This window comes from Echeneis naucrates, chromosome 3 (assembly GCF_900963305.1).
Source record: "Echeneis naucrates chromosome 3, fEcheNa1.1, whole genome shotgun sequence".
Classification (NCBI taxonomy): domain Eukaryota; kingdom Metazoa; phylum Chordata; class Actinopteri; order Carangiformes; family Echeneidae; genus Echeneis; species Echeneis naucrates.
This window is the reverse complement of record NC_042513.1, coordinates 896025-922740: the sequence shown is the minus strand read 5'-3', so window position 1 is coordinate 922740 and position 26716 is coordinate 896025. Positions and strand designations below refer to the sequence as shown.

At 39.1% G+C, this 26716-nt stretch overlaps 1 protein-coding gene across 1 annotated transcript in view; it reads right to left on the bottom strand.

Annotated features, from left to right (window-relative positions):
• The window catches only part of LOC115040707 (CUB and sushi domain-containing protein 1-like), a 299299-nt gene that overhangs the window by 64482 nt on the left and 208101 nt on the right, over positions 1-26716 (bottom strand). Inside the window, exons 25-32 of the mRNA XM_029497673.1 lie at positions 24314-24505; positions 19559-19685; positions 18744-18955; positions 16415-16606; positions 14524-14662; positions 12194-12381; positions 10303-10497; positions 11-127 (exon numbers count right to left, since the gene is read on the bottom strand). Coding sequence (XP_029353533.1) covers positions 11-127; positions 10303-10497; positions 12194-12381; positions 14524-14662; positions 16415-16606; positions 18744-18955; positions 19559-19685; positions 24314-24505 — 1362 coding nt within the window. The remainder of the gene's footprint in view (positions 1-10; positions 128-10302; positions 10498-12193; positions 12382-14523; positions 14663-16414; positions 16607-18743; positions 18956-19558; positions 19686-24313; positions 24506-26716) is intronic.

The following is a 26716-nucleotide window of genomic DNA, read 5'->3' as shown; positions in this document are numbered from 1 at the left end:
ATGTACTTACCAAACTGTGGAGATACAGTGATGTAATAGGAACATGTTTGTCTTGTCGTGTAGTTTAGGGGATAGTTTGGAGACAAAACAACTCCTTCAGAGCCACTGTATTGCCCTCCACATGGAGCTACAGAGAGTTAGGGTCAGATAGACAGAACATGTTGTCTTAAAATAATTTCAGAAAATCTATACACAGTGTATTTTTGAAATCATACTTACGCACCCACACCCATTTACATTCAGATCAGTGGAATTTAATAATTGGTCAGTCTAATTCAAAGACCCCTGCAATGTCACATTGCAAAGGTTTTAAGTTTTTGTTCACGTCTGTGGCAACCTGATTAGTTTCCATATTTTGCCATAAAACAGGAAGCTGCTATAATTTAGGCACCCATTCTACAAACTGCCATGACTGCCATTACATGTTTCATAATAATCCGGGCCTGCGGATATTTAGATTTTACACCACTTATACACATGAATTTACATTAATATTATTTTTTAGAATTTTAAACTCTCCTCCTAAAACTGTAGAACACAACAAAACAGGTTGGCCACACCAAACTCAAACTTTGTAAGAAAATTGGCAAAACCTTGAAGGTGCCTTATTGCAAAAAGTTTTGGTGAGCACTATGTATGTCTGTGACAGCATATCCAGAGATATTTCAGTGTTCAACCGTGAAACAGGAAGTTGCTCCCAAGAAAATTAACACTGTGTACTGTCAAATTTTTGAGTTGACCACATAGTCATAGTGCATCTGATTTACACAAAATTTTCATGGTCAGGTCGATATTATATATACAGGAAGATAATACCTGTTTAGTGCATATTCCCTGGTCTGTTGGCAGCAATTTTACACTGCTACATTAACTGGCCTCCTCCCAGGTTGCCCAAAATTTTCACCACAGCTAGTCTCTGCTCTATGCTGCCTGGGAGATTTTTTTTTATTATTATTATTATTTTTTTATGGATATTTCATGTTTTCCTACACTTTAGATGCATTTCGTTGGTGAGGCAGCACTCATAAAGTGCATCAAGCACAACAAGCTATTACCTAAACCACATACTAATTTCACACCGGCTGGAGAGACTAGAATATTTGCCCCATCCTTTTGTGTACAAAAAGTGTCTTAGAATCACAGGGGAGACATTTAAGTTTGTTTTTTCTTGTGCTGGGAGAGCCCCGGACTTGTTTTCTGTATTTAGCCCTAACCCTTAGGTGAGGTGCCTGTCACCTTGCCGAAATCAGAACAGTGCAGGTAAGGTGAAATGTAGACATAATGACTGTAAAGTTGCCACTGGATGGAATTTGAGTGTGAACATTTATCTGTATGTATGTGTTAGCCCTGCTAACTGGCGAGTTGTGAGTCCAACAGTCACATGATCTCTAACCCCACTGACCCTGAATACATGAATGGAAAAAGAAAATGGATAGCTACAGCCACTGTTTAAAGAGAATGTGACAGATTTGTTGCAAAATTTGATAAAGCTTCTAATGGAAGGTTACATCTAGACAGAGAAAATGAGAGCGGATGAAGTTTCCCTTCTTCAGTGCTATGAATGAACAAACCTATAACCCCCTTCCACTTAAATGGAGCTGGTCAGGGGCCAAAAGTGGCTGTGGTTCTTCCTTGTCACTTCAAGGTGTGACTGTATGCAACTGTATGAATGTGATCATGTCCTTCTTTAAAAAGAGAATTTAGCTCTCAACAAATAAAGATTAAAATAAATAAACAAGTGACTCACTCAGTTCTTAAACCCACACACGAGGATGCATTTGGTATCTTCCCTAATGATCTGCCAGATTCAATTAATGGTTGTTTTCTGAGGTTCCCTTGTTTGGCATAAAATACGCCTGTCTTACATGTCCAATAAGCATATTAGGAACTTTGTTTTGCTGGATTGCACTAAAATGTTAGGGCCATTTGGAGTGTTAAAGCTGAACACTCTGTGGCAAAAACAAGACAAAATGTGAAGGAACTAATATTTATGGATGGCACCATTGCAACAGTAGCAGTAAGGTATAAATAAATATTAAATAATGAACAGTACTCAGTCTCTTCCACTTCAGTCATTGTGGGCTTTCAATTTTACTCAGGTATATATATTTTTTTCATTTTGTTTCCTGCTGCTGGGAGCACTGCCCATTGAACTCAAAACTGGCAAGTGTACCATTCCTCTAATCTGCCACTCTCATGTATTAATAAAAAAAAGAAATAAATCCAACTGAGTGCATTTGGCTCAAAAGGTGAAAAAATCATGTTCTCAAACATCATATGGGCTCTTGTGACTCCAAGCCTTTGTTATACAATGCTAAAATATAGTATAGTACAGTGTTTTCCATTTTCAGGCAATTCTGCGTGTATGAGGGTGTTTTTAAGTAATATTCATTACAGAATAGAAAGTTAAACAAACATATTTAACATGTGAAAAGATAAAAAAAAAGATTTTTTACAAAGAAAGTAAGATGATGAAATATTGCAGCCGGCAGAATGAAGCAGTACATATGATGGAACAGTGGCATTTGGTACTTTTTTGAGATTTTTTATGAGGTACTTTTTTGAGGTACTTTTTTATGGCTGCAGTGGCACTTCTGCTGCACCCTCTTCAGATATGGTCTTTACTTTTCTCAGCAGCCCAGCAGGATAAAAACTTTAGTGAATTAATTTATGTTGTGTTGAGCTGGAACACAGAGTGGGATCTCCTGTATTAGAGTGCTGCAATTTTAAAAAGAAAAGCCTATTAATCCCTACTACTGCGGCATGGTCCACAAGATGCAGGTCCAACAGAGGTTGACCCATTTTCAGCTCTATGTGTAAACAGTATGTAGGCGTTGTGCACATTTATACTCCAGGTCAGACAAGCACAGGTCAGTGAAATTAGTGTAAGTATTGTGTGTGGTATGAAGGAATATCTATGTTGTTTGTGTGCCTGTCAACCCCAGCCCCCCTGAATAAAAATGTACACATGGAGCATTCTTATAGTTTCTGAAACTTCTTCAAACATGCTGTGTTTTGTTTGATGTTTTTGTTTGCTTTGTACTTCATCCCTACTCCAGTGCCCATCTTTGGTAATAGCTGAAATCATTGGCAGACTTTAATTATCGCTGGCTCCTCCCTGTTTGTTGGAAATGAAAATGTGAGAGCAGAAGGGTGCAAAGGTTGAATATGCTGTACAAGAGATAGGCAAGTGTTTTGTGAATTAATGCACAGGTCACAGGCCTATCTGTGGCCACTAAGATATGAGGAGCTGATTTTCATGTGTAGTTTAATAAAACTAACTCTTGCTATTGTTTAGAATATTACTACAATCAAAATGCTAGTAGCAATTTATATTAATTAGTTAGCTATTTAAATATATTTTGAACTATTTTGTCTATCCACTTGAGAACTTTCCCTCAAGCAAAAGCATGACAGTATTGAGGAAACAGTGCATAAAAGGCTGAAAAAGTGCACAAGACAGCCATGAAGCACTTTCCAATTTCTCAGTAGCCCTGTACTGTAGCCCTGAGCCCTTACAGAGTTTTCGGGAACACATGTCAAAGTCTGTTAGAATGTGAATATGGACATTTCACCTGGGCCTTTATTCTTGGTTAAGGCTTGTGCAGTAAAACTTATTTACATGCAAATAATGAAAAATACAGCAAAACTTTGGTATGGTTTTTATTCCATTGCATGATAGTTGCACTCCCACCTACTACTCCTCCTCCTCCTCCCCTCAACTTATTGCTACCTACTTTCTTCTTGTTTCCTAAAGCATCAGAGTGATTGTCGTCTTTCTTTCCTTCTCCTAGTCCCGCACACAAACAATGATTGATATTTTTTTGATTGATTTGATTTTTGTTATGCTGCTGCACTGAACCCCTAAGGTCTAGAGGTCTTGTCTTGATCTACCCGCAATCCCCCGGCGGTGTTGCTCTAGGCTCAGGTGTCAGCCTTATCAGAAGCTTTGACAGGGGTGCTTTGATCAGTCACACACACACACACACACACACACACACACACACACACACACACACATTTAAAAAATGCAGAAAATAAAAAATGCAATGCAAGTCATTCTCTTTCTCTCACACTTCCACGCACTTTGATCATCCACATACACACAGAAGAGCACATGTGCACAAGACCTTTGCTTTCCTAGTTCTCATTGTGTCTTATTTTGCTTTTCCTCTTACACACACACACATACACACACAGCAGGGGCTTTGGGGAGGTAGAAAGGCTACAGGGAAAAATCTCTGACATGCCTGAAAATTTTACCATTATGTAACATTTCTTACAGGAACATTTTGGCAAAACATTAAAATTATCACATTAAACACATCAGGATCATTGCCATTAATGGTTCAAGGAAAAAACTAAAAAAACACAAATTCTTCAAATACAAAACATAACACAATAATATGGGGAAAAATAAAACAGAAGAAAACTGAAGAAACTTGTGTTTTGGTGTCTTGGACTCAAAGTTCTTCAGAACAGATTTTCAAAAATACTATAGGCAAAATTGCAAAAAGTAAGACTTAACGATTCTTTCTATCTTTTGGCTTCATAATGGGCTGTCTGAGGCTCTGATTTGTTTAAAGAAAGAAGAGCATGCCTGATGATTTGGTTGAAAGTGACTAAGCATGTCGAAAAATCAGGAACCAGATTATTAATCACTGGTTTCACCTTGAAGGTTCAAAAAAAAAATGAAACCTCACTTACAGTAGTGGGATTTATTATTCCATATCTTACGTGAAGGCAATAGGAAAAGCGTTGCATGAACACAGGCTGCTGGAGTTGTATCCTCCACTACTACTAGACCACAATGACATTTTGAATGTTTTTGGATGAGCCAGCATTAAACATGCAGGCTATGTTAAATAAATAATAATAATAGAATAAAAAAAACACAAAAGGGAGTTGGAATTACATGTATGCTGTTTTGCCTCTTACGTGGCAAAGTCTTTCTTGTATTCATTGCTATACTATTAGCACCAATAACGTTAAATAAAGAAACAATGAATGAAGCAAATGAATGAATGAACACATGACGTATTTTGCCCCTTAAACGACTGCAATGCGTTTATTTTATAGCTGCAACAGGAAATGTTGCATGTCACTGAAAGTGCTCTGTGGAGATTGGCCAGCAGAAAAATGGCAGATGAATAAAATATTTTCAAGCCAATTATTAAAGTTGGCAAGTTGTTGTTACTGCTTTAATTCGAAAAATAATTCATAAAATAGTGTGACAACACACATGAAACAGCTCTGTGGGGCACATTATGGATAGCTTAGGCACAATTGAAAATGATATTCTAAGTAAACCAGGGCTTTGTTGGACCGATTAAATTAATGATGTGGAAATAAGGACAATCTTTTTTGGAGTCTGCAAACATGATTTCGCTCTTAAAATGTATACAAACACTCTGCAGAGCTCTTTCGTCAAAAGGGCATCAGAGCAAAGAAAAGTACTTAAATTATTCAGACTGACAACTGATATTTAAACTTAAATATAGTGTATACAAAGACTGTGCATTCAAATTTGTGTCTACCTATGCTTGGTGTACTGCGCTTTGTGTGCGTTTGTGTTTGTGAATACTGCCTGTAGGCGGCACTCTGTAATAACTGTTTCTCTCTCTCACTTTACCTCTCTGTCTGTTTCTCTCTCTGTCACACACACATACGTAACCCTATCAACAGTCACGGAGAATTCCTTCTTTTCTCGCACCAGCTCTTAGTTGCCATGGAAACCAATAAAAGAGCGGTTTTAGGAAGGATATGTATGTGAGTGTGTGTGTGTGTGTGTGTGTGAGAGAGAGAGAGAGAGAGAGAGAGAGACAGAGAAAGAAAGAGAGGCAGAGAGCAAGATGGAGCGGGGGAGACAGAGTATATCAGAGAGGGTTGGTGGGAGTAAGGCAGAATAAGAGAGAGAGAGAAAGGGGATGAAAACCCAGGAAGAGAGAGAGGGAATGAGACGTTACAGAGAGAGGGAAAGGGGAGTGAAGACAGGAAGAAGAGAAGAAGAGAGTGGGAGAGTGGGAGTAAAAGTGGAGATGTATTATTTAAAGAGGTCTCACCCTGTTTAATGAGTTTGGTCTAAAAGCCCCAGGAGCTGCCCAAAGAGAGAGACAAGGCAGACGCAGAAACTTCCTTAACTATGTGGGGAGAAATTTCAATGTGCAATATAAGCCAAGACAGGGAAAGAACAAGATCATTGACTGGGACCGGGTTTAGTTAAACTGTTCTTCTTTGATAATGTGAATTGTCCATCATAGGTGACACGACTCTCAGCAGATCATCCATATACCTGAGACAGAGAGGGCCTGGGCCAGGAACCACATACAAAACTGCCCTAAATAATATTTTTAATGTAGATCAATCAACAGCTTCTACAACGCCCCACAATCAGTCACAACATGGATATTGTCAATACATTTCTCGAGCTATGAAATAATACATTTGCCAGTAAAATACGGCTTTCCATGCAATGTGAAATATTGATAATCTGTGTGTTGAAGTTTCAGTGCAACTGCAATTGACAAATATTTTTTGACCGTCATAACAACCTGAAACCTTGAGTGAAAAATTTTGTCACAATCAGTTACAGTAAAAAAAAGGGAATCAATTGACACCTGACGTTAGATGTCAGTCTGAGAATCAGATAATTTTTTTATTTGTAACAAAGCAATATGTGGTCTTCTATTATTAGCCATCAATAATGCCAATATTTGGCTGGTATTTATAAACACATTATTGTGAGGGACATTAAAGCGTCTCATTTGCTGATGAAGGTAAGTTCTTTGCATTGGAATTTTGTTGACATAGAGAGGGTTGGTTAAACATTGGAAAGACTTAATCAGTCTACAAAATGTAGCGGTAAGAATTTCACTGTATAGGTAATTATCTGGTTATTGATCAAGACAAATGATTTTTTTTTTTTTCATTATTGTTAGATTGTTTTCGTGGCTTACTGAACTTTCTAGCCAACAAGAAAGTTGGTCTATTGGAGACATTGAAAAACTAAAATAATATGAGACTGTATTAAAGACAAAAGATAACTGCCAGCTGAAGTAGGCAGTCAGTTTTGGCTTAATTACACTAAAAGTAAATTATAAAGAAACATTCTACAAATTATATTTCAAGTGGGGCAGTACTGGTGACCTGTCCAGGGTGTACCCTGCCCTCATCCAGTGTGAGTTGGAATTGGTGTCAGCACTGCCCGCAACCCAGAAACGGGTTAACAACCCAGAAACGAGAAGGGGCTTTGCAGGAAATTCACTCTGCAACGCCTACAGCCTCCTGGTCCTCATAGGGGCAGACAAGAGGAGAGCCATCTGTACAGCTTCCGAGGCTGATGAGAGAGCCTCACGATGGCTGTGTATTCAGAGGGACAAGCAGTGGTCAAGCGCTTCTTGGACAAAGGCCAGGAACTGATCACTCCCAGTCGTCTCACCTAGGTGGAGGGGTATGGAGTTGAAAGACCAGAACCCCCCGTGACCCCAGGCACAATCACTGATGATGTGTCCAAGATACTGCAACACAAGATGTATGCAGCAATCATGTAATGGTGGCCAGGCCAGTGACATCCAGGAATAGACTGGTTGACGACCATGAATAGAGTGGTGACAGCTTGGAGAGACAGCAGACAGCACGGAAAGACTGCAATTGGGGCAGGAAGGGCCAGCAACCCAACCTACATCTTCTGTGAGGAAGAACCCTAACTCAGCTACAAAAAGTCCTCAAGAAACTTACCCCCAGGGGAACCTGAGAGGGGTGGAGACTGAGCACTCTGAACAGACAGTCATCCAGGCAACGACACATGCAAATGGGCAAATGATAATGAATGCCATGTGTGTATGCCGCAAGAGCTGCAAAAACCCATGGGGTCTGAAAATCCACCAGACCAAGATGGCCTGTCTGGTGAATGTTCAGCCAGAGAAGCACTCAAGGAACAGCCTCAGAGAGATGCAGGAGAAACCGTGCCAGGAGTCACCCCACAGAAGCTCCATGATCAGGAAGCCCAAGCAAGAGGCATTCCACAACATCAATGGTGGTTTAAGTGGCCTCCAGCCAGCAAAAGGAGTGATTGGCAGCAATTTGATGATGATGTGGATGGTATCCTGGAAACTACCATGAAGGGAGGCCCAGAAAGGAAACTCCAAGCAATGGCAACCATGGTCAGCAGAATTGCCACAGAAAGGTTTGGTTCAGTGGAGAAGCGTGCTGCTACACACCAGTACTCCCAAGAACTGCAGGGTGGAAAAGATCTCACAGGTAAGGCAGGAACTTTGAGACGTGAAGAGGCAGTTCAAGGCGGAAAGTAAGGATGAGAAGCTAGAACTGGCAGAACTACATTGTGTCCTCAGGAAGAAGCTGCTGACTCTTCGCAGAGCAGAGTGACACAGGAGGCGGGCTAAGGAGAGATCCAAAAGACATGTGGCCTTCCTAACAAACCCCTTTGGGTTTACCAAACAGCTCAAGTGGCACAGGAGGCTGTGGACCAGGCTGAGTCAAGGCTGAGTCACAGAGAACTCATGGGATCTGTGACAACTGGCCATGCAGGACTGGGAACTATTCCAACAACTTACTACAAGATGCTCAAGGGCAAGCAAAGGCAAGACCTGCTCCAACACGAAGTGAGGGCTGGCGTGGAAGAGTATTGTGCAAGCGAGTGGGTGGGTTTCAGGCAACAGGGTGGAACAGATGGGAAGAAGCTATGGAGGGAAAAGATCTCATGGCCCGAGTTGTGGAAGGCTGAACTCTTCCATATCAAATTCCTCATTCAGTCCGTCTACGATGTGCTGCCAAGTCAGTCAAACCCCTTCTGTTGGGGCAAGGTTGAAACCCCAGTGTTGTCCAAACATAATGGAAACCAGCCTTAGACCAGACATCGGCCTGCTCTCAGAGACGTCCAAGCAGGCCGTCCTGTTGGAGCTAACAGTACCCTGGGAGGAGAGAATGGAGGAAGCCAGTGAGAGGAAGAGAGAGAAATATGCAGAGCTGGTAGAGGAGTGGTGCAGACGGCGGGTGGCATGCATGATGCTTGCCCATTGAGGTCAGGAGAAGGGGCTTTGCAGGAAATTCACTCTGCAACACCTGCAGCCTCCTGGGCATCATAGGGGTACGCAAAAGGAGAGCCCTCTGAATAGGTTCAAAGACTGATGAGAGAGCCTTACGATGGCTGCGGATCCAGAGGGACAAGCCATGGTCGAGCACTTCTTGGACACAGGCCGGAAACTGATCACTCCTGGTTGGGTCACCTGGGTTAGGGGGTATTGAGTTGAAAGACCAGAACCCCCCGTGACCCCATGTGCTATCACTGATGATGTGTCCAAGATACTGCATCACAAGATGTATGCAACAATCAATTATGAAGTATTTCAGAACTGTGACACATCTTAAGTCAATAAGTGGCATTGTAATCTTGACATAAAATTACTTGATGCACTTTTTGCTGTCTGTTATTCAATGCTGTTCTCAAAAACTTACTCTGAGTGCAATTATCTCATCTTTAGGCTGACTCCTCAGCCCTCCCGCCACCTTCCCTCAATGTCTCTCAGACATTATTAAACAGAGCTTTCACTGGAGCCTTTGTCAAATTGTTAAGAGCTATAGATAAATGTGTATTGTCTTTTGTGGCTTATTTGGATTTTCTACTTTCTCTGGATATCACCAAGTCAGTCTCCAGTCACACACACACACACACACACACACACACACACACACATATACACACCCAAACAAACAGAGTCAGCCAATCCCAACACTGTTGCTCCTATGCACAATGCACACAGAGTTGTATGAAATTGACCAGAAACTTTCAGACCACTCCATGCAAAGTTTTGGAAAATCCAGTATTATACCTGGAATTCTATGGCAAGAGAAAATGCCACAAGAGAAAATGTTGTGTATGGCATTTTATTCTTTCTTTCTTTTCCTGGCCACTCTCCATTAGCCTTTAAATGAAGGTTAAAATGCCACAAAAATAACAGAAGACAATATATTTTTGAGGTATAACTGCATAACTGATAGCAGAGAGGTAGACAGACAGGAGAGAAGGGACTATGACATGATCCCTTGCTAAAGCTAAATAGAGGTCACTGCATTTAAACGCTATGTTCCTTGACCTTTTGTGCCTGTAGACACAAAAATTTGTGAACTGTACTGAATAGAATATCTCGGATCAGTATGGTATACTATAAATCACACTTGACACAATGATAAACTATACATATGCAAACAGATGTAGAAGCAGGAGTAGATACACAACAGCTTTCCACTATTAAAATGAATGTGTTTATAAAAATGTTTTCCTACCTTTGCATGATGGCAGAGTCTTGTCCCACACTGGCTTCCCATCATGTCCCATGACACAGGTGATAGTATCCCCACCCACAGTTGTGTAGCCATGGTGACAGTTGTACGATACCTGCGATCCCAGCTTATAGTCATAGCCCATCCGACTGCCATTCATAATGTTTCCAGGGTCAAAGCAGGCCTCTCTTGGTTTCTCTGTGGGAGAACAGAGGCAGTTCATATGATTGCAGAAAGACAAAAAACTAATAATTAAGTTATTTTTCATTATTTATTCATCTGGTAAATTCATTACAGTCCATATCGAGGCCATGCAGTAAACCACAGGCCGCCGTGTAGGGCATAAAAATGCACTGTACAGAATTTTTCATTTCATGGTGTTATTGAATTGATGACATCTTCTGTCTAATTTAAATATAAAATACAACATACTGAATTCATGTATCCGGCTTAGTAAAGAAAAAGCAACGGGGCAAAACTACTTTGTTGGTAATTCAAGAAACAGATATTGGGCTTGATGGAGGGAAAACAACAGAGACTAGGAGAGTGAGGTGGAGGGTATGATGGAAGCAAAACACAGATGAATAAGGTTATATTTTAATTAGAGAGATGTCAGATGAAACGTAGTAAATTTATGACAAAAGTACAGTGTTGGGGGTAGCGTGAAGAGACAGAAAGCAGAGAAGGAGATTATCTTTTTTTATTAGAGATAAATGAAGTGAGCAAAACAAGAGAAAATTAGTTTGGAAAATCTGACAGAGCAGATATACTCTCTAGTTCATCAAACAGCTAATCATCAGTTCTGCATTGACTACAGTGGATAAATCACCTGCAGTCAAGCAACATCAGTAAAAGTGGGATGACTCACAATATGTGGAAATAAACAATGCATGTGTTGACATGGAACAGCACGTCTTTCCAGTGGAAAAGACTTCTGATGTACAGGGAGTATGACATTAATAAATCTGCAGCTTAAAATATTATCCAGTCTGCACAAGAGAGATTCTAAAGACAGAATTTAATAACAGCTATTGGGTTTTTTTGTTTTTTTTGTCATTTTTTTTTCTAGTTTGGTGCACCAGACACCCATTCTAAGTAGTTTAACATCTAAATTACAAAAACCATAGCGCATTACAAAGCCCTTGAACAGGATGTAAGTAACTGAGAAAATAATTAATGTGACTGAAAAATACTTTCTTTTTCATTTTCTGAAAGGAAAGGAGTAATATAATCCTAAAAACCTTCCCATTTCGTATTTACTGGGGCTGCATGCAGTTAATAGGTGTAATACATAATCCACACATTCTTGTTATTTGTGTAATCCTCCCTCATACATGCAATGACACACACATTGTAAATACTCTCTAAATTCATATGTTTTGGTCAAATATTTGGCATTTGCAGCTTTAGATTTAAAGAAATATAAGTAATATCAAATTAAATACAAGTGAAAATGATTTGTCCACCAATGCATCAGGACAAATAATCAAAATTGTGTTGTTGGATTTATTTTTGTAGTTTTGAACTTTGCAATGCAGTGCTGTTGATTATTATTCCAACCTCTCAAACTAATACAACACTACACCACCGCATCCGTTACCATTGCTGCTGCTATAATACTTTCTATTGTGACAACTGTTGCAGTACAACTACTCACACTGCAGTTCCCTGACTGCTCCCATTATTTCCAACATGACTTTACTGCTACAAAGTAGAACAACTATTACTATGCTATATATTTTACATATAATTTTATAGCAACTAATCAAAAGCCTCTTCATAGGTTTTTGAGTAAAATAATTTGTTGCTCTGTACCTTAACCACCACCTTGTTGGAAATGTAACTTTCACAGAAAATTATGACATTGTGTTACCAAAATTTAGGATGTAATTACCTCTATATTCAATGGCAAACCCGGACATGCCCAGTGAGGCGTCAGATCTGAATGCCAGGAAGAGACTGTTACTTCTGCTCTCTATTCGCTCTGGGGCCTGGTTGCCTTGGAGACTTGCGAGTAATGGCCCATTTGAGTCTTCACCCTCGTAGATGTGCAGGAAGTCATAACTTGGTTCCATGCTGAAACTGGTTAAAAAACAAACAAAACGTTTTTGGATTTTTTTTTTTTTTTTAAGATAAGTTTAAAACTATTTATTACATAGTGTGTGTATGTGCGTGTGTTTGTGTTCAAACTTGAAAAAACAAATCCAGTGTTCAAGTTAATCATTAAAAGGCCTTCTTATCTTACTTTCATTTTGATATATTATCTGAATGTGCTCATGGGATTACAATGAAAATTGTTTTCTTCTTCATCTTGAATTTAAAACTGTAAAATAGTAAATAGTCCATGATACTTTTTTTATATGTAAAAAATGTGTGTTATCTGACGGTTGTCATCTCTTGCATCATCATCATTTCATGACATACTATGATACATTTTTTTATAGTATTTGTGTTTTCGAACATGCAGCCTTAATTTGCAGTATCTACTAATGCTTGTGCAATGGTTTGCTGATTGTAATGCAAACATTCAAGATGTATGAACACACACTCTACACTAATGTTCTCTGTGTTTATTTGCAGATTGTGCATATGTGTTAGCTTGGTCTCCAGCTGCTGAGCACTTGGTGGGAAGTTACAGGACCCCCCCCTTTGTCATGTGGGGTGAGAATCAGTGCAGTTTTTGGCTGGATTTGTGTGAATCTCAGTGTGTATTCATGCATTTGTGTTTGTGTCTTGTCAGAGAAAAGAGATAAAGGGGATAAAGGAGAGTGATGGGACAACATATAGAGCAAATCCCTGTATAATTTCTGTCTTTCACTATAAATACAAAAATCCATATTGGTATCGAGGTAATTGCACAGTTCCACAAACTGCGACAACACTATTTCATAGTAATGCGCTGGAAAATATAGTAAAAATAGTAAAAGGAGAGGAGGAGCCTGAGATGATGGGAATAATTTAGTTACTGAACATTTGAAAGAGGCTTTTCAAACATTTTATGAGCTTAGAATGCATTCAACATGCTCTCAAAGCTTTTGGGATACATTTATATGTGCCCACTACTTTTTCTAAACTTTTGATTTGCTTAAAGAAATAAAAAGTCAATCAAAAATTTCTGCCTTTGACAAATTAATTTGGCTGACCAAGAAATTCATCATAAAAATTGATTTCTCGAACTTTAAGAACCTTATGTAATTGTTACCAGGGTCAAAAGTAGTGCAAAGCATGCTCAGGTTTAAACCTTGTGTCCATATTAGGTGCAGAAGGGACTGAACTGCCTAAGTCATTTTGCAATGCCAAAGCATTGAAATTATCCATGTTAATATATTTGCATGAGTGACACATTCTGTGTCTGCAAGCTATTCAAGCTTTTAAAGCTTTTCACAAAGAAAGATTTCTGGATAAAACCTTTTAACACTTCTCTAAAACAAGGTTCAGGGTGGTTTTGGACACTCAAAGAACAGGGAACTCTAATAGAGAAGCAAGAATTTTGATGATCTGATTCAAAATTAGGTTGTTACTGTCTGGGTCAATCAAAGGAAACTAAATCACCTAGTTAAACAGTGACAAAGAAATGACATAATGGATTCACAAAGCAGCCAAAATCAATACAACTTCATTAAAATTATAAAATAAAGCTGTCTCACAGTTACAGCAAAAGGGCCTTATCTCTCCAGCTGAAAAACACGGAGCCAAAATTGGGTCATTTTTTTTCCTTTGGCAATCTGGAGAAATTCTACTTAGCTTTTATCTCTTAACTACACGTGAAACTCTTCACTTTTTGTTTAGTCACAGTCCCTTAACCAGAGTGACTTCACCACTGAGGCCCAATCAGGCCTTGGAAATAAACATAAATAAACATAAATAATAAATAAACAAAAGAGGGAAAGGGTCAGAAAACATTTCCCTTTGGCATCCAGTCAAGAGTTTCTGCTCTAATATATTCACCTTTCAAGGGTCCACTAAGCAAATTACCAATAAGTTTGCAGTGATTAACTTATTATGATTATGTTTAAATAATGGCAAACATTTTATAACCCTGGAAGCCACGAAATAAAGAATCTAATAAAAAATTGGAGAAGAGATACTCTCACCTTGAACTAATCATGAATCCACCACTGCCCTAATGTGATTCCTGAAGTTGCATTGCTTTAATATTAGGGACATAGATACCTTCTTTTTGGTTTCTTATCTTTTATTAAATAGTATATATAGGTGGCTTACCTCTTGAAGATGAGGGCAATGACAAAGTCTGGGTTGACTCTTATTCTCCAGTCGCACTCTTTCCCAGGAGGGTAAGGCTGGGGGTAGTTGGGAGAAAGAATAACTCCAGAGGGTCCACTGATGTTGCCCCCACAGGTTGCTTTAGACACACAAAAGCAAGATGGAGACAAAAAGAGGGAGAGAGAGAGAGAGAAGAAGGTTGATTACAAAGTGCTTGGATTTGGGCAATAGGAAAGGAAAATCGCCCCTCATTGACACTAATGTAAAACTCACAGTTAGCAGATGTAAAGGGAGTTCATTAGTGGTGATGGGAGGTATAGCAGGAGTAAGTTCGGAGAGGAGGAATTACCCCTTGCCGCACAGCTACTATTACCTCCACAGGTAGCGGAAGTGTGTGAAAGCAAAGGTAAGAGAGGGGGAAAGCTGAGATTTAGCAGTAGAGTGTAGAGCTGGGGGTAGTTTGCAGAGAGAATTACCCCTAATGGTCCTGTAATTTCACAACAAGCCAGAAAGTGTCTAGGGGTAAGGCAAGTGGGTGTTAATGGATTATTAACAGTGAAATAGAGGTAAACAAGACTCAACACTCAGACTAGACTAATGCTGGTTTAATCTTAGGAGCTTTTGAAGACCCAGTGATTCACCACCTGAGGTTAGAGTGCAGGAGAGAGAAAATATGGGGAGATTTAACCCCTGCATTTTATCCACAGTCCACATGAGGTGGCACATGAGTATCCACATGAGGTCACTGGAAAAAAAGAGCATAATGTGTTTCATGGGCATAACAAGGCAAATGACGGGCTTCTGTGACCAAAGTGGTGGATTCTCCGATAGTGCTGACTGATACAGTAAATGTAGCAGAAAGGCAAATATCAGTAGTTCTTTGCAACAAGCTCAGGGTGTTGTTGCATTAATGTTCACCAGCTTTGTCAAATTGTTTATATCCAAGCACAGGTTCCATGTGATGATGCTCCACCTCCTTTCATTCTGTTAATAATTACAAATATGAGAAATATGATTTTCTTCATCCATCCACTGAACACAGTAGGTCGTGTTCAATAGAAAAACTTAGCTGACCAAGGTTAATCAGGAAAAAGCAGTGTTCATATTGTCAGCAGCATACTTCCAACAGAATAGGAAATCAAGTTTGTCAGCGTGCACTGAGGAGAAAAATGAAGGAAGGAAAGCACACCAGTAAGCAGGAGACTGCAGCAGAATCGAGTGAACGAGGTGTGAAGTGGGATGTGGAGGCTCATTCGGCTGTAAACAGCAGGTGGGCTTGATGGTGGTGATAATCGAGAAAAAGAGCAAACAAGCTCTGCTTTTTCAACAGTTTTGATACAGAAACCTTGTCCCAGCTACCTGCACGGTTGTATAACGCCACAGATCCTACCTCACTTGTTCCCAACCTTTTTTCTTTCTGAATGACTGACAGTTTCTCCAGCTACAGAGGTGAGGATGAAATGAAGGAGGTTTTGAATGTTTACTGCTTATCCTCAGCACATGTTCAACTTCCCCTTGATTCTAAGAAGCATGCCTTAGGTATGAAAATCCATCTGATGCCACAGCAGCAGCATCATTCAAACTTAAAGATAGTATCACTTTGGGGTTGATCTGTCCTCAAAGAAGAATGGGGAATGTGGCAGAACAAGACAGGGCCACCCAAGGGATCACAACCCTGATGCTTCTTGTTTACCATCTAGGTTTTGTAAGGAATAATTTATTGTTGAATGTATAGCAAATTGTGCAGGTGTTGGTGGTGGCTGGCTGTCTCATTATTTGTCACATTGAGTGCTAATTCTATACTATACAATAGGTTATCAGTGTAACAAACGTATTTGCATGTGATGTCTCATTTTGGCAGCCTTCCAGCCACTGAGTTGCATACACCTACCTATGCACGTTGGAGGGTCAGGTTGCCAGTAGAATCTGTTATCCATCCGTACACATGTGATGGTGTCCTTGCCTTCCAGTTGGTAGCCTGGATCACACTGGAACGTTATACTGTCACCAGGCTCTTTACTGTCCCCATATCGAGAACCATTTACAGGGATGCCTGGGTCATTGCAGGTCGTTGCTGTGGTGGCTGCAGTGCATTGAACACAGACAAAGAAAATTAAAATTAACTGTTTGTTGTGACAAAGAGAGGAGGTGCAACAAACGGTCTCAAACACGACAGTATTATCATCACTGGCAGATGCACATAAAAAGTATTTAAGTCATAATGGGGTTTACTGTCATCAATCTGACAATGACTGACTAAATGCTCCCTCTAAAGATAGCAGTGACAGCTGGAGATACATGAGTAAGCTCACGCTCACCATGAGTAGCTAGGAACTAAATAATAAATAACTGTGGGTGTGTGTATATCATATTACCCTTCATGTGAATTATTAAATACAAAACTCTTAATATAGCAGGTATAGAGTGTTTCAATGTTGATGGGTTGATGATGGGTTAACAAATCCCAAATACTGAAAACAACTGATCCATATACAGACATTCCCCATCTTAAGAATGAGTTACATTCCAAATGGCCGTTCTTAATCTGAATTGTTCGTAAATTGTTTGTTGGTACACAGTATGTTTTAGCAGAAACACATAGAACTGTGATGCTAGGGTGGCATAGGCTACACTGCACCGCAGGGTGGGTAGCAGCGAAAGGGGAGCCTTCCAAAAACATGCATCTCTGTCTGTTTGGATCTCTGAATGTTCGTAAATAGAGAAGTAACTGTAATCTGCCAGGGAATGGACAGGGCAGAATTTGCTCGAATTAAAATCTGGAACAATTAATCACAATGCTTGAGACTGACTCAAAATAACAGATCAAATCTTGGCCTAACTCATAATTCTACCAGTAAAACATGTTTACATGGTTTGCGTGAATTACACTCCAGTCTGAACATTTGTTTCTTTTTTTTTTTTTTACAAATATTTATATATGGTTGCAAAAAAATCTGTAAATTATTCCATATGTCCAGGAACCCCAAAAGAAAGGGAGGCGAAAGGAAAGAGATGTGTAGTAATGCCTAAAGCAATTTTCTGAGTAAATCCAAAAATCTAAATATACATTGTTCTCAATCTGGGGACAATAAAAAAAAAACAACATGAGAGTGGATAGAGATCTTATATGTATGTATTTAGAGATGTAGTTATTCATAACTACAAATATGCATTTTGTAAGTACTGCCAGTAAAATGTGAAGGAATTTGGGTGTGTATGTTTTCCTATGCAGTATGCAAACTAAAGAGCAGAGGTATATGGGCTTGTACAAGAATTATGCCAGTAGCTTAAGTGCAATGGTGTGTGTGCGTGCTTGCCGTCATGTGAATGAGCAGCTGTGACAATAAGACTTTCTTTACTCTGAGTTATCCTATTTTGAAACTTTTCTTACTCAGTACGTCTCTGATTGATTTTGCTGCTACAGTGGATTACAGTCACTTAAGCCAATGATTCTGTAAAGACAGCATTCAGACATTTTTGGGGTCCACTCTCTCATACACCAAAGGTCATCTCTACATCCAAAGGCCACAGTTAAACAAAAAGACAAACAAACAAAAAAAACAACAACAACAAAAAACAGCAGTAGTTTGTGTTCACTGAGAACTCACTGTGATTAAAAAAGTGAATTGTTATTGCAATGTGGATATTTAAAGAGAAACCATTGAAATAAATGGAAATTATTTTGGCCATTACCTGTGAAATTATTTATTGAATAATTTATATACCTTTATTATGTTGCTGTTGTTAATCAATTTCACAAATTCAATGTCTCAAATAAATATAAATGTTTACTTTTAAATAACTGACTTTCCCTCTTGGTTTCACACACTGTAGGATTCAGCCTAAACTGAGCTGAAGGTCTCTGGTGGGCTCTATCAGTAATTTCTGAGTCTGGGTCCCAGGGTGAGATATTTAATTTCTCTTTTGATTCTTTGGCAAAAGGCTTTTCAGAAATCCTGTTAAATGTAGCATTAATTCCAAATTAATTCTCTTCAAGGCACTACAAATGAGGTGAATGAAACTATACATGCAGTTAATCCTGACTCCTGACTGTTAATTAGTTAATTTTAATTGTTAATTTAGCAATTATTTTTTCTTCATAAATGGATCTCGGGGACCCCACATGTCTGTGATTTAGAGGAATCATGGTATATTTTATATTTTATATATTTTTGGTTATTCAGAGTTTCTAGCGACATGGGAATCCCAAGCGTACTCACTGGAGAACTGTATAGAAAATCCTTGTTTGCTGATGAAATAATCTGAATCAAACTGCAGAGTCAGTATGTTGAAAGTGGAGTGGATATCTTCAGGCAGGGCTGGTCCGGACCATTCCTTCAACAGGATCCCCCCATCTGATGGCCCCGATGGACCATCCCAGACTCTCAGGATGTCATGGCTGATTTCAGTATCAAAGACGATGAAGTGGAGACTGAAAAAAACAAACAAACAACAATAAAATAAGCAAAAGTAAACAGGAGATCAGGGATCTAGCACAAATGTTAACCAGTGATTTTTCTGTGAGCACTTTTAACAAAGCTCATGTCAACCATAAAATAAAATGAAGCAGAGCAGAGAACAAGCCAAAAGATTTTGCTCACACATTGACACACACACACACACACATAAATGTCAGCAGTTGCCGCAATATGTTGAGAAACATGATGTTGGCAGAATGACTAATGTCGTGTACTCTCGAACACAGCAGCAGCTTTGACAGTGAGCATTTATCTCTAATTGGTGAATATATTAATATTTGACAGTCTAGTTAGGGTTTACATCTATAATTCATCTATCTATAATTCATGTAAGGTTAAGGTTTGTTTTAACCTGAGAATCACGCAGCTATTACTTTCTGGTAATAAAGACAGTAATGGTAACAGATAGTAATAGCAGCCAAATACCTATATTTGTGAGACAATAAGAGGCCCTATTGATATATTTTTTAATTCACTATCAAAACTTTCTTTGCAAGATTCTGTCAAACTAAAACAAAAAAGACACAACTACATGTGCAGGCTATCAGAATCAATACCTGATTGTCTTGCCTGTGTCAGCTTCTATAGTCCAGGTACAGTGGAGGTTGTTGTCATATGGAGCAGGATAGCCTGGAGACAGAATCCTTCCAGACACTGCTCCAGTTATATGGCCTCCACACTCCGCTGCAAGGATGAGAGACAAAGGGATGATCAGACCCCAGTGGAAAAAATACACACACTTGGTCATCTATATCTATCATATAATTTGCAGTCAACTGCCTCCACCTGTATTAAAAAGCAAAGATAAATCTTACAACTCTAGTTACATAATCTTCACATTTAGCTACAAAGGGCAAACACAGATGAAACATCAGGGCAGTTTCCAAGGGTGTGGGATGAAGCTACACTGTAATGGATTACTGCAGGGTCACTATAAATTCTTAACTCTTCAGCAGATGATATAGGTGAACTGAAGCTCCCTCAATCATAAAATCCACAATTCAATCACAGAGCTATTTGAAGTGTACTGAAGAATATGAACTATCACACTGACTTCTTATGAAGTGACTAAATAAGGAAAAAAAACATTGTACAAAGACAGAGATCACCTGGACATTCATGGTGAATCTGAAACTTGATAACAGATTGTCAACGTATAGACTTGAACAAGACTCCTTAACTGTGTAGGTCTAGTGCTTTCTATTTTAAACCCAACAACCCCCCCCAATGGTCATATGTCACTCTCTGCTGGCATGATGGCTTATTTCTGACCAAAAGAAATCTCTTCCTGAACTTGAAATGTCAAAAGCTCAGCTTTTTCTACCACCTCCCATATTCCATATTTCACAATTTATCCATCATTTATGTAAAAAAAGTATTGTATGCATGAATAACAACTTGGAATTGAATTACATTCTTATATATTAGCAAAGATACAAATTTATATTGCTCATTCATCTTTTGGCAGAAAGTATCGTAGGAGATAATTATTTCGATTACTGTTTGATGTTTTAATGCAACATGTAAAAACATTTCTCAATTTCTTTCTATCACTATATTTATTTTAAGGAGATTATTTGTCTGCTAATTGTTTAACTGGCTGGTACAGTGCTCGAGTGGTTAGTACTGTCCCCTTCCAGTGAGTTCAAACCTCTCACCATTCTCTTTTGAATTGTTGTGTTCTCTCTGTGTCTGTGTTCGTTCCCTCCGGCTACTCTGGCTTCCTCCCATAATCCGAAGAAATGCCTGTTTAGATTAATTGGTGAGTCCAATTTTCCTGCAGAGCTGAGTGTGAGTGCAAACTGTCTATGATGGATGGGGGCCTCTGTACCACATTGTCTGCATGGTCTTAATCCCTCTGTGACACTGTGCTATATAAGTCATATAGATATTGGATGGATTGAGCCTGCTGGTTTCGGTGGTCTAGTGTTGCTTGTTAGCCTTGACTATAAGGCGGTTCAGTCCGACAGAACACATTTGTTTTTGTAGATAGACCACCTTTCCCAGATTGGATCAAACATTTTGGATCTATATAGATCCAAAATGATACATCTAGGATATATATATATATATGTTTTTTTATTTTATGTTTATATTTTTTCTATTTTTTAAAAGACGAGGAAGACATGAAATGGCAGGAGGCAGAGGAAAAGGCTGGGAGCAGATATAAACTCATCATGACAGTACATAGTACACATGGTAGCCCACTGAGCCACCAGATTGCTGCTGATTAGAAAATAGTTTGGTAAAGAAAAGACTTCGTATCTGTGTGTGCATTGCGTGTTTGTGTGAGTTAAGACAGCACTGTTAGTGCAGCTTTGCAATCTACTGTAACATGATAACCAACTGCTGTTGCATTACCCAAGGCAGAGTGCATACAAACATACAGTCATACGTATGTTAACCACTCACAAACTGTACACAAAGCCAGAGAAAATCTTTTAAAACTATTATTCAATTAAGCTATTGCGTAATAGTTTTAATCCCTGATGATAGAAAACATAGGAGGGAGGTCAATTACTGTGCTGGGTTTAACCATGAAAAGCAGGTGGTAGAAAAAAGTCACAGCAAATTAAGGAAGAAAAAACAAGGTTATTTAGTCGGCTGAGCCACTGACAACTGCAATTTCCCTGAGACAAAGAAATAAGAAGAGACTAACAGGCCTGCAAAGAGTGGAAGACAGGCTGGAGTATACTCCAGAGAGAAGGAAGGAGTCCCACAGAGGTGGACCAACACTCTGTTTGAGTCAGAGTAGGAGAAAGTGTGAAATGTGGTATAGAAACAGCCCGAGGCAAAGCCATCTCCTCGCCTCCATGCTAGCACATGCAGATATGGGACCAACCCAGACAGACTGGGACGGAGACATTTAGAGAGACGAGCACTCAAACAAACAGACAAAGAAGAGATATGGAGGTAGTTCGGGCGCTCTGCCAACAATAATTCTCCTGGTTGCTAGCTTACCTGAAATAAGGCAGCTACAGAGCGGCTACACATAAGTGACAGACAGACTGCAGTGATACATACACACACACACGCACACACCTACATGTCAATGCAAATACATTATTTTTAGTTGTCATTTATAACAGCATGGGTCTACATCCTCAGACAGCTCAGGTGTGTTGGAAGATTGAAGAGACACAAGCTTAAGCTCTGCTTTAGGGAATTTCAAATGAACATGTACAAGTGGTCACATTTACTCAAAGAGATATAAATACTTACAGGGAAAAAGGCACAAAATATTTATGGAGAAGGAATTATGGACAGTAAAAAGCGTGAATTTCAGCATCCCGTTCATGCCTCACTGGTGGTTGCTGAATGACTATGGAATCAGAAAGGTCAGCTGTTCATATGCTGAACATAAATCATGAAATGACTTTCAGATGTCCACAAGCAAAATAAAAAATTGTACAGTGTCAAAGCACTTGATTTGTTTGGCATACTCCTCTCCGACCTAATTTAGAGCTGCAGAGTGCCAACTAAAGCTATATTTGCCCCTTGACGGTTTATCTACTGTACCTCAAAACCAGGCAAATTCATGCATATGTTGGACATGCCAAATTAAAAATCTTTGTATTGCCATTTCCACTGTCTGAAAAGTAAAACCTTATATTGCGAGAGTGCTTAGCAGCAGTTAGATGATGATGATGTTAGATTATTATATTGGGTTTCCTGGCAGTCTCAAATATTTCCTTCAAACTCTATTACTAACTCAGTGCTATAGCCTTTAAACAAAAAAAAAGACACAATTTTGATAAAAGTCAATGGTTGCATTTATGTTCTTTTTCATATCGTTTACATGCTATTCATACAAAAATTAAGCTGTCTTCCTTGTTAGATCAATAAAGATGTAACGTACGTTTTTTTTACTCAAAAAACTCCATGCTAGAAATTGGCATCAATTATTTATGTCTGGCTCCCATTCCCAGAATAACATTTATCATTACGTAACCCATCAAAGTTCTTGTACAGTAGGTGCAGAGTGAACTGTCTTTGATCAAAAATGTTAAACACACTGGCTATGTGTTGGCTATGTTAAAATGAGCAAAAGCTATAAGAACCAATGTAAGTAGCAATTGAGGTTGTGGCACTTAAGGATATCGGTGGACTTTCACTCAAGTCAAGTCTGTTTTGTCCAGTATCTCAAATCACCAGCCAGTACAGTATCTGCGTGGTATCATGTAGTTGATTTCATTTTAAAGTTTTTCAAGGAGCAACAATTCCACAGGAGTCAATATTGTTTTATACATCACATCACTTTCTGACATCTGAAAAAAGTATCTCCTGATAGAATATTCTATTTATCTGTTTGTGCATGCTGAGAATAGAACAGAAAGCTACAGCTTCTGTCAAAGTCCTTGGCATAAAATACTGTGAGCTCCTGCTGGGTACAAGAAACTAATCTGGCTTACATTATAAATTTATCCAAGTTCAATTCAGTAATTGGCTATTTTTGCACCTTAACCATGGCATCCTTAAAATACTAAAAAGTCTGGTGCACTAAACTCTCATACCCAGTGATGCTGTGCTGTCCAAGTGCAGATACAAAGGCAGCTTTTATGCTGAGAGGTTTATTAACCCTTGTGCTGTCTTCACTTTCTGTATACACCCCGTGTACTCAGGGTCAAAAATTACTTGCCACCACTAAACCCCTAGAATACAGCAGCTTAAACTAATTGTAAATCTCAAATCCATTTTGCATGATGAAATAACTTGTCATTCACCACAAAATTAGTGAATATCTGGGTTTTGCCTCTTCACACTGCAGAAAGGCTACATTTAATCAGTGGACACCTTATTTTATTTCAACATACCTGGTTCCATACAAGCACAGGTTAAAACTTTTCCAGATGCTCATGTTACAGCTCCCTCCCCTACTGTCATCTACTGTGATCAAGCCCATTAGTAGTTATTTTTTTTTTATATATATTTTACAACAATAATTTGGCAAAAAAAGTTCAATTAATTTGAAAATGAAATTGTTGGAAATTTTCAAGAAATATTTGTTTTGTCTGTGAACTTGAGTTGCATGTGTGGGGTCATTGGAGATGCTATGCTGCACAAGAAACTTATGGTTTTGTCTGAGTTCAGTCTGTAGCACACATAATCTCAACTTCCCATTGTGTGTGTGTGTGTGTGTGTGTGTGTGTGTGTGTGTGTGTTTTTTTTTTTTTTTTTTGTGGTGTGTAAGTGATTGTATAACTGCTGGGTCAAAAATTACCCCTGGAACACCATTTGTAACTGCTAATTTTAGTAACTTTGTATTTCTGAATTTATGATGAAAATATAGTAAAACTCAAACACATACTGACCAAAACAAGAAGGAAGTGGTTTGTCCCAGACACGTCTATCTCCACTAAGACAGGTCAGTGTGCTGCTGCCATGGAGACTATATCCAGGGTTGCAAGAGTACAGGACAAAAGTGTTGGCATAATGACCATCATCCTGGATCTTATAGCCATAGCTCGGGACACCAGGTTCCTCACAATGTACCAAGTCAAAACCTAGAAACAGACACACAGAGGAAAACACACCAACATCATACAAATATCTGCATATGTCACACTGATGTTTTTACCTATTGTGTGGTTTTAATATTGCTGTGTATTTATATCTTATTGAGTTTGTGATTGCATACTTTATTGTTTTTACATGGATTGCGTTTTATAGTGGTTTTACAGGATTGTATGTTATGGATTGGATCAGAGTGAACTGATGAGGAACACCTGGACCCACAGTGAGCGATTTGCGCAGGGGGCAGGCGCGGGATCTATTGATTAAAGACAGGTGAGCACAGAGGAGGCAGGCAGTGAGCGGCGAAAAGCGGGTTAGCTGACGCCGGTCTGCATGGCAGGTCGGAGTCTTCCACCACACCGGAGGAAAGCTGTGACGGTACGCGGGCCGACACAGCGTGGCGGGCGACTGGAGCCGGGGAGCCGGAAAAGACTCGGTTCAATCCCCTAGAGAACGATAATTAAAGCATCCGCTCGAGGAAGGACTAGTGTGGAGCTGCAGAGCCGGAGCAATAGGACCACTCTTTACAACCCTTGGAACTTCTTTTTTTCTTACTGCCCCCCCAAATCTTGGATTTTTATGCCATTTAATTGTGGATTTTTAAACACCTTTTATGGTGCTATTTTAAGCGTTTTATTTATGTTTTAATAAATTATTTTATCAGACACGCACATTTGTCAATTTTAACAGTAGAAACTATTCTTGCTTGTATCCAAAGAATCTCATACTGTGTGACACATACACATGAGGTTTTTCTGTCCACGACTGCATAAGCGAACAGGATGATGAGCTGTTTTGGACAAGATGACATAAGGTCACACTGTTCATCCCCAAGTCTACTTAATACAATTTAAGTTTAAACGAAATGTGACAGCCACTGGACATTTCTAGAGATTCTACTCCTTAATGCCTATTTCTGTGAAATTTGAAAAATTTATTCAACCATTTCTGAAAGACAAAATGATGTGAAGAAGCAGTGGTTCCTATTGGAAACTGTGAAAATACATGTTACATCCCACACAAATACTCTATACACTTGAATAAGCACAGCACAATGAATGTCTGGAAGTTTTCGAGATAAAAATGGCCAAGAAAATTCCGAATCTCCCTGACAAATATATAGAGTGGAATTACTACCTTGCAGTTGCATGCTTGTGCCAACTGGTCCGATTGTGAAATCTATGTCTGTCCAAGCTCTTTATTACATATTTGGTAGCATCCAAGGAATATGACCCAAGTAATTACAACATTCATTCAAATAAATTAGGTGATATATCAAAGTATTTTTTTTTATATAAAATCAGGAGAAATAATTAGATGCATTTTCTCAATGACACCTTTCATTGCCAGCAACCTCTGTGAGGTGTTATGATCCATCCCCTTCTACATCCATTTCACGAAAACAGATGCATCTCACGAGTATCAGCCTTTCCTATGAATATCTTCAACAGATGTTTGAATCCTTACTTCTCTATTAAAATAGTTATTAAACCTGTTCTATCAGTCCCTGACCCTCCTTAAGAAGCCATCACTGCTCTGCCTTGATCAGATGCATCTCTTTTCTTTCTCCTGTTTAAACCTCCTATCAATCTCTTTTATCTATCAATCATCTTATCCATTGTAACAGAACTTTGCAGAAGGTGTCACCTTCTCCAGTTTAATGACTTGCAGATTAACAGCTGTCTAATGGTTTATCAGACGTACAGAGCATCCATCTAGTATCCATATACCGTTTGTCCCTCCATCCAGCAGCTCTTCTCCTCCAGATGTGTCTCTTTCTCACTTTCTTTTAATGACTTGCAGATAAATGGTCCTCTAATAGCCTCTTTGACTTACACAGCAGCTGGTCTTGCCTTCTTAACAGACTCTCTTTGAAGCCATAAAGGTTTTTGTATATATGAGTGTGAGGTGGTATGGCAATGTGTATGTGTATAAGTATGAAAGGGACAGTGAGATAAGGAGAGGGAGCATATATCCATATATGTTTCAAGCATTCCAACTTTGCTCCCCCCCACCCTTCTGTGTGTCTCTGTGTGTGTCTCTTTCTCTCTCTCCCCAACCGGTCGAGGCAGATGGCCGCCCCCCCTAAGCTTGGTTCTGCTCGAGGTTTCTGCCTCTTAAAGGAAATTTTTCCTTGCCACTGTCGCCAAGTGCTTGCTCATTGGAGAATCTGTTGGGTCGTCTCTTTAAATAATTTCATA